The 17,838-nt window shown below is 38.5% G+C and overlaps 1 protein-coding gene across 2 annotated transcripts in view; it reads right to left on the reverse strand.

Moving 5' to 3' along the window:
* Nucleotides 1-13,798, reverse strand: part of ADGRB3 (adhesion G protein-coupled receptor B3) — a 723,536-nt gene extending 709,738 nt beyond the window's left edge. For both annotated transcript variants that reach the window (XM_028097735.2, XM_088024325.1), the window contains exon 1: nucleotides 13,042-13,798. In XM_028097735.2, coding sequence (XP_027953536.1) covers nucleotides 13,042-13,798 — 757 coding nt within the window. The remainder of the gene's footprint in view (nucleotides 1-13,041) is intronic.
* Between the last annotated feature and the right edge of the window lie 4,040 nt (nucleotides 13,799-17,838).

Below are 17,838 nucleotides of genomic sequence, written 5' to 3' on the forward strand. Positions count from 1 at the left end.
TGTAGTTATTTTAGCATTAATTTTAATTAGGCTAAAACATAAAATAGTTACATATTGATAAATAATACCTAAAACGAGTTCCATAGTGTTGCCAGAAATAAATTCAAATACAGCTGCCCAGAGTACGTTATGGAATATGTGGGCAAGTTCCTCCTCCCAAAATATCATTGACTGACATGGCCATCATGTCATTACATTTGATTTACAACATATGTTACCAATGTGCCTAATCACCTTTTAGCAACACCAGTCGGCCCAGCTACTCCCCTATGCTCCACAACCAGACACTGTATCAGTTATGTATGCTAGGTAAGGCTGTAGTAACAAAGACAAACCCCAAATTCCCAGTGCCTCAAAATAGAAAAAGTTCTTCCTTGCTCATGCTTCACAACTATTAGGATCGGTAAGAGCATAAGGCAGAGGCCTCCTCTCATTTCACACATTCAAGGACTCAGGATGACAGAGGTGCCCCTTCTCTTCAAGTACAGGTCTCCATGCCAGAGGTAAAGAGACCTTCATGCTCTCCTCCAGCCAACCACAAGTGGGCCAGGAACACAATTCCTCCATGTGCCCAGAATGAGAGAAGTCTGGAACTATGAAGAAACTTAATAACATCTCAGTTATCCACTCATATCTATAGAATGCCAATGCTAATAAACTTCTTGCTGTTGTTTTAATAAGCTGTTTTCAGTTATGGATATCCATTATATGTGAACAATCAAAGGAACTCAAAATAATTTTCACTATTCTTTTTTTTTTTAAGATTTTATTTATTTACTTGACAGAGAAAGACATGGCGAGAGAGGGAACACAAGCAGGGGGAGTGGGAGAGGAAAAAGCAGGCTTCCCGCTGAGCAGGGAGCCCGATGTGGGGCTCGATCCCAGGGCCCTGGGATCATGACCTGAGCCGAAGGCAGACGCCCAACGACTGAGCCACCTAGGCGCCCCTCACTATCCTTTTATCTTTAGTGCATTCCAAGAAGTTTGACAGTTTGCAACTGAACTATTTGGGGATTAAACAAACAACATGGAAGAGTGTAGGAATGCATAGGACCAAATATATATACATTTATACCTTTATAAAGACTTAAAATTGGGGCTTCCATATTTATCAAAGTTAAAAATCCAAAAGAATTCTAAAATAATATTCATTTTTATCTAGGCAAACAAGAAAGTGAGCAAGAGGCATAACTGGAATAAGCAAATCAGCAGGAGGGTTAGGAACCTACAGTCAAAGAGGTTTGGAATCCAGATGACTAGAAGGAAAAATGAAGAATTGTGGCATTCACCCCGAGGTACCGCATGAAGCCACAGGACTAACTGATTCCAGAGAAACTCTGAAAGCAATGTTTACATGGCAGGCACTAAAAATGGGTCATAAACATGTCTCATACAAGGAGTGTGACAGAGAGAAGAGAAAGGTTGGGGATCTCACCGTTAGTCTAAACACAGCATGACGTCATTACACTAGGTCTCTGTAAGGCAAAGGCAGAAACACTAATGGCTGGCAGAAGATAGCAAATGACCAGCAACTGGAAGACTCATGGCAGAAAAGTAACAGAGTCAGCTTATGGACATCCCCACAAGGCTTAGAGATGCCTGAAAGACAGGACAGAACAGGCTGAGGGCTTGCCTGAGGTTTGGGAGTTAGACTCAGGCAAACTTTAGAGTGTTGAATGGGATGGAGAAAAATTAAACACAGATAAATGGGCCATAGACATACGGATCCCAAACAAATTATGAATTTTGTTCTAAGCAAAATGCAATAAAAACAAAATGACAGTTCTTACACATTCTTGGTGCTCAAAACTCTAAAAATTTTAGTTTTTGCCATTCATTTCTTATATGTGACTTCAGATGGAGGCTTCTAAGATTTACAGTTCTGCAGTGCTTTTTCAAGCAGAGATGCCTCTGCGATCAACATAGGAAGAAAGGAGACTGATGGCAGGGCTCTAGGCCTCCTCCCCACCTCAACCAGCTCCATTTTTTTAAATCTTCTTTATATATTGGCTTTTATTTAGAAAAAATGTTTTAGTGCTAAGAAAAAAAGTTGTGGGGTGCCTGGGTGGCTCAGTCATTAAGCCTCTGCCTTCAGCTCAGGTCATGATCCCAGGGTCCTGGGATCAAGGTCCCCATTGGGCTCCCTACTCAGCGGGGAGCCTGCTTCTCCCCCTCCCACTCCCCCTGCTTGTGTTTCCTCTCTTGGTGTGTCTCTCTCTGTCAAATAAATAAATAAAATCTTTAAAAAAAAAAGAAAAAAGTTGTATTAATTCACATTCTACATGTATTTCTTTCTTTCACCTTAATCAGTTCTTACTACTTAGAGGATCAACTTCTATTCTGCTTCCAAGCCCCCTTTGCTCCATTTCTGTAGAGTCTATGGTCTCCGGATGCAGAGGTCAGAGGCAAGCACACATCATATTTATTATGCCTGGAACTCATTTATGCCCTTATCACCAATTGAACACCAAAATATGATAAAAATGATAACACCAAAATAATAATCAGAAAATTCCAGGGAAATCACTAAAACAGAAAAAAGTCATAGGCTTTTTTAGAGAGATTTTAATATATTATAAACGATGGGATTAAAATGTTCTCTGCTGTGCAAATGGACCAATGATGCTCCACAGCTATTTACATCATCATCTTTGAAAGTAAAGCCTATTAAATTTTTTTTTTTACAAAAGCAGTTGTGCTTGGTTAATTTCTCAAGCACATCTATTAAAAAGTACACACCGTTTGCCCTACAAGTTACAAAAACCAAGGCCAGCCAAAGAGAGCTGACCACAGCCTGACATATCTATAAAGAAAGCTGACCTCTCCGAGAAGCCAAAGTAAACTCAAATTTCTCAGTCTACAGAGCAGAAGCAGATCTTTGAAAGTTTGCCAGATTTATGTAGAAAGATTACATAAACAGATTTTTGTCTTCCCAAAGTGCTCTCTTTTTCACATTACAATTATTATGACTAGCTACATAAGAGGACACATTTCCAAAAGCATCCAATATACAATATTTGTTATGTATTATTCAGAAAAATCATAAAGCTCTGTTTCAACATAATTGTGTGCACATAATTTTTGGAAATTACTTCTTTTTTTTCCTCTTGGGACCCTTCCTTGATGTGAAAGGCAACAAACAGACTAACAGAAAAAAGTAAAAAACTGTAACTTTTATTATGAAACTATAAAGGCAAACTTAGCTACCTCTATTTGTTTTTTGTAATGAAACAAAGAAAAAATGCTTTTTGTGTGTTTCCTTCTTGTTTTGCTTTGAGGGGGATAGTGAAATCAATAGGCAAAATGAAACTGAAATTCTATTTTCATTTTACATTTCCATCATTTCCATTTACATCATAATGATATAAAATTAGAATAAAAACTTAATCTGTCAGTATTTTTTAAGTCTTTTGTGGGAACCTTGAAGTTATCTGTTTTTAATGATCAATTCACAATTTGTTTTTGAATATCCAAGCCAGTTTAAATGTTCTGGGTTCACATCAACGCTGAAAATGTTGTACATGAATGTATATGTATTATGTAATTTAAGAATTAGCTAAGTAATCCACAAACCAACACGTAAATATACAAAAATACTTTTAGGGCCTAAATTCAATGGAGTTGTAAAGATAAACACATTGATTCTGAGAGAGGATTAAGTGTAAAAAAATACCATTTCAACTGAGCTAAAAAAAAATGGCTAACTGATGTTAATTTTCATTAACTCAATTCTTTAAATTCTTATTATTTCCCTGTTTACTTGAGCTGGTTTATATGCTAATCTGCAAAAGGGCTAATAACTACATAAGACCTTTAGCACATTAAAAGAAAGGATCGAAACTTAAAATATTGGTTTCGAGCCAATCTCATAAGAAATCAGAAATCACTTCACCACCAAAATTATACACTGCTTTACTAGTCAAGGTCCCAGTAAGAAACAGATGGTGTCCTCAATTAAGATACTTTGAGAAAACATTATGGCATGGATAGCGTTTGGCGAAACCAAAGAGAGAGAACACAGCATTGAGGGTTAGACACAGCAGAAAGCCATTACCACCCACAGGGCAAAAGGGGTGACAGGAGAGAGTGGTTGTCAGAACTCCAGGGTAAGCCCACCTCACTGAAGCTCCGACCTTCAACAGAAGGGAGCCCAGACCTCTCTCTCTTCCCACCCTCAACACTATTTCTCAGTGTACCATACAATAACTAAAAAATGTAAGACATGCTATTTCCCCAAAACACAGATTTCCCTAGAAAATGAGAGTGAAATGAAAATCCAAGATAGATGTTGCTAAATCGTCTTAGTAAATCTACACAGACTCTGAACTTGAAATACACTGCTCTTTAGATTTAAGGAACTTAGACTGAAAATTGTTTTTTGAGATTGACATCACATTGTTTAAATAATATATACCAGAAAGAACAAAAATCTAGGGATGAAAGCTTTCATTTGTAGAGACTACTCTATATTAAGTAGTTTAGTAAAGTATTCTCTGATTATTGTCCTGGCTAGATACAATATATATATATATTTTTTTTTTTTTAGAGAGCAGATTTTATATATATATATATGTATCTTAAAGATATTTGACAGAGAGAGACACAGCGAGAAAGGGAACACAAGCAGGGGGAGTGGGAGAGGGAGAAACTGGCTCTCCGCGGAGCAGGAAGCCCGATGCGGGGCTTGATCCCAGGACCCTGGGATCATGACCTGAGCAGAAGGCAGATGCTTAATGACTGAGCCACTCAGGCACCCCAAGATATATTTTTTTAATCAAACTGTAGAACTATCAAACAGTCCTAAGTGACTGTGCCTCTTTCATGTTAGAGAAACGGTATTAAATATAAATTCCAAGAAGACTTAAATTCAGCTGAAATAATGTTCCCATCATATATTTGCAGACTGGGAATCCATTAATCAGGTAAGATATGGACTACATAACACCTAAAGTCCCTCATATATCGGCAAATTTGTGATTCAGATTCAAGCCCTCCAGAGACAGTGAGAAAACCCATAGCTCTGAAATTCTCTAGTTTTTCATTTGAACCAATCTGCATTAAGTTTTTAGAGAAAGGAAAACCACAGTCTTTAGGGTATTCTATATATTCAGCACACATCAATGGGACAAATAATATGTGTTTCACGCAATTATTCGCCAAATAAAATAATATATGCAACAGAGCTTGGCAAACTGGAAAGCATTTTCTCAATGTTAGGTTTTATTATATTCTTTAAATTTATAAAATGCTTATTATAATGCATTATTTCCTTGTTTTCTCAGGAGTGAATGCCAGTATAATGATGAAGCTTCTCTTTAAAACGTTTATTGGAAAACAAATTGTTTAGATATGCAAGCACAGAAATTAATTTTTTTAAAATTATCAAAATTTTTAAGATTACCTTAAAAGGGAGGAAGACCAGTAGAAATGTCATGAAAAAAATACTGTGTAACACCCACCCAGCATGAATTACCCAGGAGAGATAATATTTCTGTGAAATTTATATCACCTTAACATATTTATGCTAAAAAGTAATTTCATCAAGGTAGCCTTCTCTGGTTAACTCCTCAACTGTTTTAATGCTTTTTATTCTATTTAAGTGTATCTAAGTTGTATTCTAAATCAGTTGACCCTTGAACGACATGGGCTTGAATTGCATGAGTCCACTTATACTCAGATTTTTTTATATAAATACAGTATTTTATTATAAATGTATTTTCTTTTATGATTTCATTTTCTTTTCTCTAGCTTGCTAAAAGAATACAGTATATATGCATATATATATATGTATATACACAAAATGTGTTAATTGACTGTTTATATAATTGGTAGGGCTTCTCTCAATAGCAGCCTATTAGAAGTTAAATTTGGGGGGAGTCAAAATTATACACAGATTTTCAACTGTGCCCATAACTTCCCTGGTGTTCAGGGGTCAACTGTATTATAATCTGGCTCTATCAGTGTTCTAGTATCTGCTCCATGCACGTATTTACTCTGTTTTCCCGAACAACAGAACATTCCCCAAAGAAACTTATTATCCAGAAGAAATAATTAGAGAATACAATATCCAGGATTAGGCTGGCAGGGAAATTATTTCATTTAACATAATGGAAACTAAACAGTAATCATTTTACCTTCATGTTTTATAATGTGTTCCAAACATTAATGATTATGTGATGGGGATGGGCGTGTTATGGTTAAAATGAGTATCAGCAAACATGTCAGATTTCAGAAGACTCCTATTCACTTAATTTTGAGAGAAACAGCTCCATACTAATGTATTCATTATGCATTTGTTACTTGTTGTAATTTCTGTGTATAGCAGAGATACATTACTTATTAATATTTAATAGATAGATAGCTAGGTCATTCTCTGCAAGTGAGCAAAATTCCTGAATGATAGTTGAAAGATAATTGAACATAGAGCATTTAGCATTTCATAGAGTCTTATAGATCACATTTTGTAATTTTCCTTCAAGAAAATATCAGAATCTTTAAATGAACACTAAAAAAAATTTGTTTTCTTTTCTATATCTGAATATATAAGCCTTTGGGGGAATCCTGGGACTTACTGGTATGTGACCACAATCCAGTGATCCTAATTTTTTTTACAAATGGTTTAATAGGGACTAATATTTCAAGATAATTCCTTTTCAAAATACATTTCAAAACATGAACTTAATTCTGCATAACGCAGCAAAGAGTAAAATACTCATGAAACTGTTTAATTTAAATGGATTTGTAGGCTATCAGCAATGATATCCAAAGGACATCTTCCCAGGCCTAGGATGACTCACACACCACTAGCTTGATCTATTTGATATATTAGTCATGCCTCCATCAACACACAGGTACTGAGATGCTACCTTTTCTGTATCTAATACAAGATAGACATACATTCAAGATGCTTAATGATCCTCCGTTAAATGCCCCAAATTCCTAAACAAGTTCAAATAATGACAATCTGCTTCATTATTTATTGTTAATCCTCTATCACTTATAGCCAGAAGATAAGAATAAAAAAGACATTCAAAAAGTGAATTGAGGGCCTAATATAACTTGAGCAATGGACTAAGTGTTTTACATGTGCAATCTCATTTAATTTTAACACTCTACTACCAAAGATTGATGAGTCAAGCTCAGTCACTTGACAGATGCTACTAGGAGGCTGAGTCATTCTGAGGACTCAAGTGTAAGGTACACCAAAATACCTTTCATTTCAATGAAGTGATATACTTAGAAAAATTGCATACCTCTCTGATTTTTATTAGTTAATTGATTTGGGAAGAAATTTCCACAGGGCTGACAGGAACTAAAATATTCCAAGCCATTAATTTTATTAGGTTCTTAAAATTCAATACATGATGTCATTTCCTGTTCGCCTATACCCTGAGAAAAAAGCATCACTAACTAATCTGAGAAGGGGAAGGTAGTAATACAGAGTAACACAGTTACAATATAGAAGAGTAGATTCAAACTCAAGTAGTAGATTTTAAAACCCAGCAATGACATTTTGAAAAAGAAAAGTTTATTTTTGAATGAATACTGATTTTAGATCCAAGAGCCACATGACTTTCGGTAATGTATACCAGAGTGATTCTAAAGAATATTATATTTTATAAAAGTCTTCAGTTTAACAATAAAATTGCTTCTATTAGGAAATGAAGTCAATAAGGTAATGCATGAAGCCGAACTCTAAGTAAAATTTCCTTGTCAATTTTGGAAGAAAACTAACCTACAGTACATTTATCTACAGCTATCATAAAACCCACTGACACATCTTGGGAAATGTGTGCATGCATGGGACAGATGTGCACACACATAAATTTTCTTTTTTTTTATTTTATTTATTTATTCGTCAGAGAGAAAGCAAGCACATGCACAAGCAGGGGGGAGGGGCAGAGGGAGAAACAGGCTCCCCGCTGAGCAAGGAGCCCAATGCAGGACTCAATCCCAGGACCCTGGGATCATGACCTGAGCCGAAGGCAGACACTTAACTGACTGAGCCACTGAGGCGTCCCCACACACAAATTTTCATGTATTTTAATTTATCGCCCACAGAAAATATGTTGCCATATATGGAATTTTGTTTCATTAAATAATATATATATGAGATGTCCTAAATTGTTTGTCAAAATTCAAAAATGGCAAAAGTAAAAATTATGGCACTTTACTTGATCAGGCCTACACTTTTAATAATATTCTACTATTACTACAATTATAGATTAGTAAATAGGAGTGAATAACAGAGGCACTGAACTTGACATGCAAATGCTCCTTTCCTCTTTCTTGGAAAGAGTTTGCATGTTTGTCTTCAAACTGTGCAAGAGAGGACTGGGAAATGTCATTACTGTAGAAGTAATGCTAGAGTCAGAAGAGAGAAACATAAAGAGAAATGAAACCAGTTAAATAGAAATTGGCAAACTTTCTTACCATTTTTTTTTGTAGATAGCCATGTGTGGAAAGGTATATGGACCATAAATCTTTTAATATAAATATAAAATTAATAATTTCTTACTGATTCTTTTTTCTTGTTTAAAGTGATATTAAATAATATGTTGAGATCAGAAGCTGGCATAAATAATACATTAATGGAACTGGAAATTATATAAATGGTAGCCATCTTCCATTCCATAAAAAAACAGAAAGTAAAAGGTGGCCTCTTTCCCCAAATGATGTAGTTTTATTCTTTCGATTGTAACCCATGTTATTACTATCTTTCCTATTGAGATCTTTTTTGTTTTGTTCATTTGACATTCAATATTTACTGAAGCTCTATTAAGACTGTCATAGACAACTGAAGACCCAGTCTTTATGCTTGAAGAATTCCCAGGTCTAGTGGAGGGAGATGGAAATATAGATGGAAAATACACTGCAATATGATAAATGCTAGAACAGAAGTACAGTTCATGATGAGTACTCCGGGATGCAGCCAAGGGGCAAAGCAGACTCTCAGGCTCTGCATCTTCAAGGAACCACAGACTCAATATGCCTTTCTACATTCCGCTAGAGAGTGTGGGATCATGGCAGTCATTTACAAAGGAAGTAAGATCCAAGGACACTTAAAGAGGAACGCGGCACATGCTGAACAGTTCTGAGGGCAAAAAGAGCAAGAGTAGAAAGAAATGAAAACACGCTGATAGAGACATATATTGCTGTAGATGAGAGAACAGGTACCTAGAACTGTAAACACACACACAACCCAGGCTAGATTTTAGACAGGCGCACAGTGAGACTTCCCCAGGGTGATAGGACATCAAGGATTAGTACAGGCAGAGTGAAAAGACAAATGAGTATGTGTGTTCAGATTTCCTGGAATCTATACAGGGATCCCAATTTCCCTTCACATAAGTAGCACCATTGATGTAAGTAGAAAACAAAGGTTCCATTAAGGCTTATTATGTGATTTAGATACCCTGGTAGAGAATTTTTCTGCCAAAACTGTTTTAGTTGCTTATTTTAGGTGAAGTAGTAAGAAGTAAGATCTTATAGCACATCTTATATTTTAGCTATATAGTCCAGAATCATCTACGGTAGAAAAAAAAAAAAAAAGTCTTATAAAATGTAGTAAAGGCCTCATGAAACAGGCCAGTACCTCCTCAGACTTGTATCTGAAAACCAGGTAAACAGCAATGTCATTTGATTTTCCTTTAAAAAAAAAGTTTATATACATTAAATGTAGACAGTTTTTAGTAAATATTACCTGAAATAAGACATCCTTATTTTTAAAAGGCTTCATTTTGTTGGTTTACTTGGTTCTCAAATTTTCACATAAAAATTGGGGAATGGCAACTAAGTTTTTATAATCATATATCACCCTCAAATATGTCAAACATGATCTTAAAAAACAAGACACATTAATGTATTACTTTAAAAAGCAGCAGTCCAATTATTTACTCTTATAATATATTCAAGATAACATTTGCAATTGTTGGTGTCATCCCTACACACAGCGATAGTTTTCTTCTTGCTGTTTTCTGACTATGAAACTCTTTAGTACATGAATGTATTATTAACAAACATTTTAGTAGAAATCCTATGTCAACAAAATCAACATCTCTGTCCTGGGAGCCTATTATTTCTTCAAATATTAACTAAATATGATTTTGTGATTTCGGTGGACACATTCAAAATATTCAGCATTTGGTACACCATTACCATCACCACCAGCACTGCACAAAACAACCTAGAATTGTATCTATTGCATGTAAAGAGTCTTCTATCTAATTTGTGCCACTTCTATGCTGTAATGAATGTAGAAAATATTTCCACTCATGGTTTTCAGTACTTATTACAGTGAATAAAGCAGAAGTAAAGAAAAACTATGGAGAATAATCTTGTATTTATTCCCTTGACGACTTACAGGATAGTCTATTTTTCTATAGAAAATAGAAATCATTTATTAGTATAATATGTAAGTAGAATTTTTAAAGCCTTATTTTAAAACCTGGGATTACATGTTACCATATAAAGTAAAGACATTTTGGAATAAAATTAGGTATGAATGAGCAGCATGACTGTATGTAATTATTAACCTCTAACCTCGTGAATATCATTATATGGTAGTTTATTTGGAATGGCATTAAATAATTCTTTCATAAGATTTTCTATAGTGTTTATATAAAATATTTAAGATTTAATAAACTTTGCATAAATTTTACTAAATTAAGAGTCTGCAGATTTTCACATTCCTTTCCTATAACGCAGCAAAGCCAAAAAGATCTTCTTTAAAGGAGGTAAGGAATGCCGAATATATTTTATAAGAATTACTTCTAAATGCATCAGCTACAATTATGTCATCAGGAATTACTTATCCTTACCTTTCTGACTCAGAATACCTAAGCAATTAAAGAACACACATTTAGAATAAAGAGAATACAGGCTGTGCAATTTTACTGATACAGCATATATTCTTCCCCTATTATACAAAGTTTTCCTAGTTCAGTTCTATTACCACGATAACGATTTTAACATAATCACTTATTTGTTTATGGAGCTATTCCTTTCTCATTTTGCCTGCTAATTAGCCAAAAGAAATAGATGTGCTCCCACGTGATTTGTACATCAAATGTCTAAAATCACTCATATTCTTACTCATTTACAAAACAAATGACTATCTAGTCCAACTTCTATAAATCCTAGCACTGTTTCAACCCACATCTCATGATCATGACCTGCAAAATCTTTGAAAATCATGCTTAATGTGCAAACAACTTTGTTTTTGTGCCTTGCTACCATTCACAATTAAAAGCTTCCAGAACTAGATTCACTTTCCTCTCCTCATCGGCAGTCAGTTTCGTGATAGAATTTTAAGCACTGGAAAAAAAAAAAAAAGATTCTCTACATTTTATTAAAACATCAATAAAACAAACAAACAAACAAATACTAGTTTCTGGTGTTAATTGTCTTATTAGCCAGCTTGTAGCATCACATTTTCTGTGTGTACTGTAGCTTCTTATTCTAGGGGACACTAATTAGTTTTAAATGGTGTTAAATACCATCCCTGCAGTTGCAAGTGCTTCTCTGGGATGTTTACTGGAGAAAAGAACTCCTGTAATTTAAAACCACTTTGTTTTCTTCAGCCACAGCTGTTAGTGAAACACTGACCTGTAGAAATCTTAAAGGTTTTCAACCCTCTCTCATTGCCATTAGTCTGCATTTATTTTCTAACACATCTTCTCCCCGTGTACCGTTGCTTTTCCATAATCCCCATCCCCCAAACTGCTTTCAGCAGAGAAACCGCATCTAGCTAGTTAAGCCCTTCTCTCTCTTTCCCTCCCACCCTGACCCCTTACAAAGCCTTGGCTACTCTTAAAGAAAATTCTCCAACAACGTGTCAATTTTATATTGGCCACAAAGACAACTTCTGTTGGGGAAGGGGGAGGAAAGAGGGACTGGAGCTTGGCTGTCCCTTTCCACAGACAGGGATCTTTGTGGCGATCAGAAAACATTTCCTGCATAAAAAATCAACACACTCTCTAGTTGCAGGGTTGGGGAGCGAGAACGAATACGTATCAGCCGTGTCCTCAAAGGAATGGAACACATCCGTTAACCTTACAAACAGGAAAGTCATTTTCTCAAAATATGTCCTCTTTCTTGCATTATTAAACGTAATCCACAATCTGAAATCCTCTGGTAGCTCCCCCACTGGGGATTGGGTGAAAGCTATAAATCATTCCTGTACTTTTCTTTTTCCTCTGCATTTCCGTTGCACTATTTCTTCCATCTAGCTCATCTCTGACATGCTCCCACTCTCCTCGTGTGTATCAACAGGGGACCAAGGAGAGCAAAAATCACCCAAGAGGGCTGTCACGTTTTACAGGATCAGCCTGTGTTTTAATTCTACCCTTCACCCCTGCCTCCAAGTGGTTTCACAGCCAGGAGACCCCAGAGTTTGCACTTCCAGTGGGGTTTTGAAAGAGCAAGCACACGGGATTTATTGTGCAAAGCATTTTTTTTTTTTTAATTATAGGGCCTGTGGGGAAGCGGGACACCCTTGTTTTCAGGGGTCAGAAAGTCATTTGGTCCAAACAGACTTGCTATTGAGTTTGCGTCATCTTTTCGTCCTGCTTCCCCAACTTGGGGCAGCACAACTAAAGGGGTCTTGGTTGAGAGAGTGAGACAGAGAGGGCAAAGACCAGACGAAGTGAAGGGTACTTTTTATAGGGCTATAGCATCAGGTAGAAATCCTACAAATCCATTTCACAGGAGTGTGCATGAGAGAGAGTGCATGTGTATAAGTAGATCTCCCAAGGGGCTGCAGGCCAATAAAGACCCCCCACCTCACCAACTTCCATTGCAAACTGGCTCCACGTTTTGGATGAACTACCAGGGCATGCTGATGAGAGCTATCCCATCCTCACCACCCCATCTCTAAAAGTAGCTTAAAGGACCTTTATTAGTGAAGATCACAAACCAAATGACTCCAAAGATGATAGAGTTAAAAAGCAATGATTAAGTCCTTGTGTTGAAACCGCACATCTTAATACCATCTCCCAACAGCCCTCCCGCCTCATCTACCCCTCTCTTCTGGGCACTTACCTTCTTTGGGTGGTCGCTTGGCCTCCCTGGTAAGATTGCAGACCTGGGTGGTTTGCAGCTCCTGGGTCAGGCAGCCCTCGGTCTGCTCATTCAGGGGTAACACCACGTTATTTAACAAAACCAGTGACTGGTCGTCGATCCCCCACTCTCCCAAATGCTGAGGGCAGGTGCATTTTGTATACATAATCCCACATGATTCTGTTCTCCCATTTTCTGATTTTAAGCAGCTCTCCAGCCAAGTGCATAATACATGGCAACCAAACTGGCTCGGGCTCACCTTGTTCAATACCAAAAACTCAAAAAAGGATTTCTGATCTTCTTCCCCTTTTTTCTGTAATCCTGGGAAATTGGTTGGAAACACCCGACGTATTTGAATAAAATTTTTATCATACTGTAGAAAAACGAAAGCATTCTTGGAATCGCAGAGTTGCATTATAGAATGATTCTTTCTTAAAAGATCCTTTATTTTTTCATGGGAAAAATGATCAAACTGATAAGCCAAGAGGGAAAAGTTAGAGCAGCTAAGGTCCTTTTTGGAAAATTTCAGGTAAATGCTATATTTGGTTGGATCTGGATTTTCCAGCGTCCAAGTGCAGTTTGTAAAGTTTTTGGGAAACATTTCACTTACAGAATACGATCCATAAATGACTCCCTTCACCAAAGTTGAACACCAGAAGTCTTGGGCAGCATTAAATCCAAACATAACCAGGAGATAGGTGGAAAATATATAAATCAGCAGGTTACGAACAGCCTTCATCCTATGTCATTTGGCCTGTAAAAATGGCAATGAAAGTAAAATGCAAGTAGGAGTCTACGCGCATTGAAAAAAAGAAACTCCTTCCAATATTACAGCCAGCTGTTTTCAAGATTTCAGTAAAAAACCCTTTTTAAAAGAAGGGCAGGTAATTTTTTTATTTTATAACGCTAGGAAATTATCTGTTGCTGTGTGAACAGCGCCCTCACGCGGTCATTCACAAGGGCCAAATTCTCCACTTTCAATTTAAAAATAATATTTAATAGATGATTAACAGGAATGCTCTATTTATCTACCAGCATTTCCTCCAAGTGCATTATTAATCTATTGAAAGAAAAGGAAAGATATCTTTTTAAAATATCATAACCTAAATTTTAATTTTTGAAATATTTTTAAGCAACCTCTACGACATTTTCTCTCCCTCAGTCAGCCTGCAGTAAACATCATCACACAAAATCTAATCTGATAATCTGGGAACAGCTGCCATCACATTATTTCTCTTATCTTAAATATGAAAAATAATTTTGATAAAGGATAGCCACGATTTTAAAAACATGAATAATAATTTGTTGAGGATGAAACATCATCTCCCAGATGCCCATACTTGTCTTTGCAGGGACCACCGTGTCAACTGATGGGAATTCCTGTGCAGAAACACCAGTTTTCATGTGGATTAAAGGAATTTTAAAACCATCATCTGAGAAGGGGTATAGATGGGTAGATACATGGGGAAGACTTGTTCAACATCACCACTGAGAACCAGGATTTAAGGCAGTCATTTCAATGTGACATGCCCTCTTGGGATACATAAAGTGGATCACTGTATTAGTATCTGTATCCAAAGGCAACGTCAGTGAAAAATCCCAGAACCACGGTAACTGAGCTGGCTTCAGTCTTTTATTTTATTTTTTTTAATTAGGACTATTTTATCTACAGTTATCTACTGTAATTTAAGATTTACACATGGTAGATAAAAGACATTAACATTTTCTTTCCTAGCAGATTTCAATTACTGAATTGCTCCCTTTCCAACAAGAGCTCCAAAGCTCCTTTTCTTTCTATTTTTTAACCTGGCCTTGCATAATAAAGTAATCCTTGGTTATATTTACCTCTGTAAGTTGTTATCCAAAAATAACTCGAATTTTTTTCAGCTTTAACCTTTAAGAAGTTATTTCTTAGAATAAATGACACTGCTTTTTTGTTTAGCCTTTGAGCTGAGAAAAGTGATGCCAAGTTAATTATAAAAGTCTTTAGGCTGCAGTCTCTTCCACTGTTCTGTAAACAGAGACAGACATACAGACATATAGACAGTTAAGAGTTTTCCAGTGTTTGCCTGGGTCCTCTCTGAACCAAAGGATAAAACCCTCTTCCTTCCCATTGCATAACACACACCAACGCATGCACACAAATACCAGTGACCGAAGTCCCTGAAGATAGATCTGCATTTTCCAGATCATAATTCAAATTCTATGTCTTGATATAGGAGAAAACAGCCCCAACTCTAAATCTCTATATAGCAGCAGTTTAAAATAACATCAGAACTGCTGGGACTATCAAAACAGCGTTCTCTGTTTCAAGCATACAGCTCAATGAATAATGCATTTTCTTCCTGAGAAAATAAAGCCAATGAGCATTTAAAGGTTAAAAAATTGGGAAAGTTGCAGGAAATTCTGGAAATAATTTCCTCTTTTTTTGCTGTAGCACTTTGCAGGCAATGCAGGTCTGCGCAGTGTTCTTCAGGATAGAGTGTAGGCGTTGAGAGCCAATGTGACAATAAGTGTCTAAATTAGGAATTCCATCCATGAAAGGGGGCTTCATTTTATAATAGGTAACTCAAAAAGAGGTCGTATTTCTTTTCCCAATGAAATCTGGTACTTTTGCTTCCATTTATTTGACAGTGCATGTCTGCATTGCTGTGCTCATCAAGAATTAGAAAGAGTGAGGAAATAGCTCCGATTTCACTTTCAAGCTTGCTCAAGAGAGCCCCCTCAATATAATATTCTTTATCTTAATCCTTAAGCCTTGGTGTACGGCGCCTTGTTTTTTTCTAAAGAATCAAAAATGAATCATTGAACTCTGCCGTCCCCCCAACCCCCGCCCCCGACTGCAGGGCCAGTTCAAACAATTGTATTTCCCTCTTCAAGAAAGAAAGAATGGAGTGGGGGTGTCTAAGGGATGGCTACCAAGGTCTCAAGGATGTTGTGTTTGTTTATTTATTTATTTACTTATTTGTCTCCTACTGAGAAGCAAACCGGCATTTAGTTTAGCTATTCTCAAACTGATTTTCTGGGTGACACTTTAGTTTAGTCAAACATAGACGGCGCCATCACTCCACTAAAATTTTTTCCCCAATAGAAGACCCACTGCCTCCCCTTATCTTAACTTCCTTCTAACCTAAAAATTTCTCCCCATAAAATCACCCCAATCACACACAACCATCAGATTTTCTAGGTCTCCCTGCCTATTCCTTCTGACCCAGCACATCGCTTGAAAAACAGACTTCTCTAACTTTTCAACTGCGGCGTTTAAGTAAATGCAGACAGTCGGGTTTGCTCGCAGCCCCTCCATCTGCCAGCAACAGCCTTTCCTTTCCTTGTCCTCCCTCCGCAAACACCTAGACGGAGAGCTCCTCTGTGGCGACCCCTGGCAGAGGGAAGGTGACCCCTGGACCCCCCTTCCTTACCTTCCACTCCGAAAGCTCAGGGAGGCTCTTGCTCTAAGACACCAGCACAGGCACGCGTCCCAGCAACAGTGACGGAGAGACTCCCCTTCGGTCCCAATCACCGTTGCCCATTTTCCCCGGCTCAGCTTCAAAAATCAGGATTTATTTTTTTTTAATGCACACTTAAGAGAAGCAAAAGATGGGGGGGAAATCCAAGAGGGGAGCGTGGGAGAAAAAAGCCCCCAGGACCCCGGAGCCTGACGCCGAATCCAACTGAATCCAACCTCCAACCGAGGTGGCGGGTGGGGGGGGGGGAGGAGAAAGCCCCCCGTAGAGAGCCTCTAAGGAAACAAACAAACAACAACAACAACAAAAAAATGCAAGTGGCTTAAAAGCGACGATTTGTTTTATCAAATCTACCCCCAACAAAACGATTAGCCAAGAAGCAAAGGAAGCGCTGAGACGAGAAGTGACCAGCGACAGCAGCGGCTGCTAAAGCAGATTTGTTGGGGCGGTGGGTTTTTTACAGGAGTATTCGTGGTCGGATCGGAAGGCTCAAGCTTATGCTTTTTCCTCTTTCCGCTTTCCTCCCTCCTCCTCCTCCCCCCCGCAGGTACTGATGGACGGACCGCGACTAAGGAGAGGGGGGAAAAAAATCCTTGGCTGGTGATGTCGGAAAGCTGTTTGAATGCCCAGCGAGGAGGGGCGCGAGAGGGGAGCGAGATAGTAAAGCTCTGTCTCGGGTGTGCGCGTCAGCGCGCGGCGCTCGCTCTCCCCGGGGCGCGCGCGAGGGAGGGGGCGCGCGTCCCCGGGGCGTGCGCCCGCGCGCCGGTCTCCCGCGCGCTCCTGCGCGTCCCCGGGCGCGCCCCGCGCTCCGCGTTAGCACCCGTGCGGTGCGCCAGGCGGCCGGTCCGAGGCTCGACGAGAGCCGCGCGGTAGCTGTGCCTTCCCGGAGTTCTGCCTCCCGAGGGCGCGGGCGGGTGTGTGTAAGAGGAGAGGAGGGAAGCGGCTGGGTGAGAAAGGAGGGAGGCCCGGCGGGAGGGCGGGAGACAGGCGGGCGGGAGGGGGGCTCCGCGGGGCTCCAGCCAGGGCCGCCGTGAGCCTGCACGTCACGGCTACTCAAAACCAAGCACGTCCCGAAAGCAGTATTTTCTGCGTCTGGGAGGTTTTTGCATCCTCAGTTCCCACCGCTGGGGCTGGCGGCGACCAACTGTAAGAGAAACTCACTGGGAGGCGAGGCAAGGGGGGTGCGGAAGACTGGAAGGCGACTCTGATGGGTGGGAAGTAAATACTGGACTTGGTCGTCTTTCTTTCTTTCAGCGCGGACCTGTCGCAGCCGAAGAGCTGTCATTTCATCACCGGGATTCAGATGAATTGATCT

This window comes from Eumetopias jubatus, unplaced genomic scaffold, assembly GCF_037043125.1.
Source record: "Eumetopias jubatus isolate StellerSeaLion01/CBP00866 unplaced genomic scaffold, mEumJub1_p1.0 scaffold_6, whole genome shotgun sequence".
Classification (NCBI taxonomy): domain Eukaryota; kingdom Metazoa; phylum Chordata; class Mammalia; order Carnivora; family Otariidae; genus Eumetopias; species Eumetopias jubatus.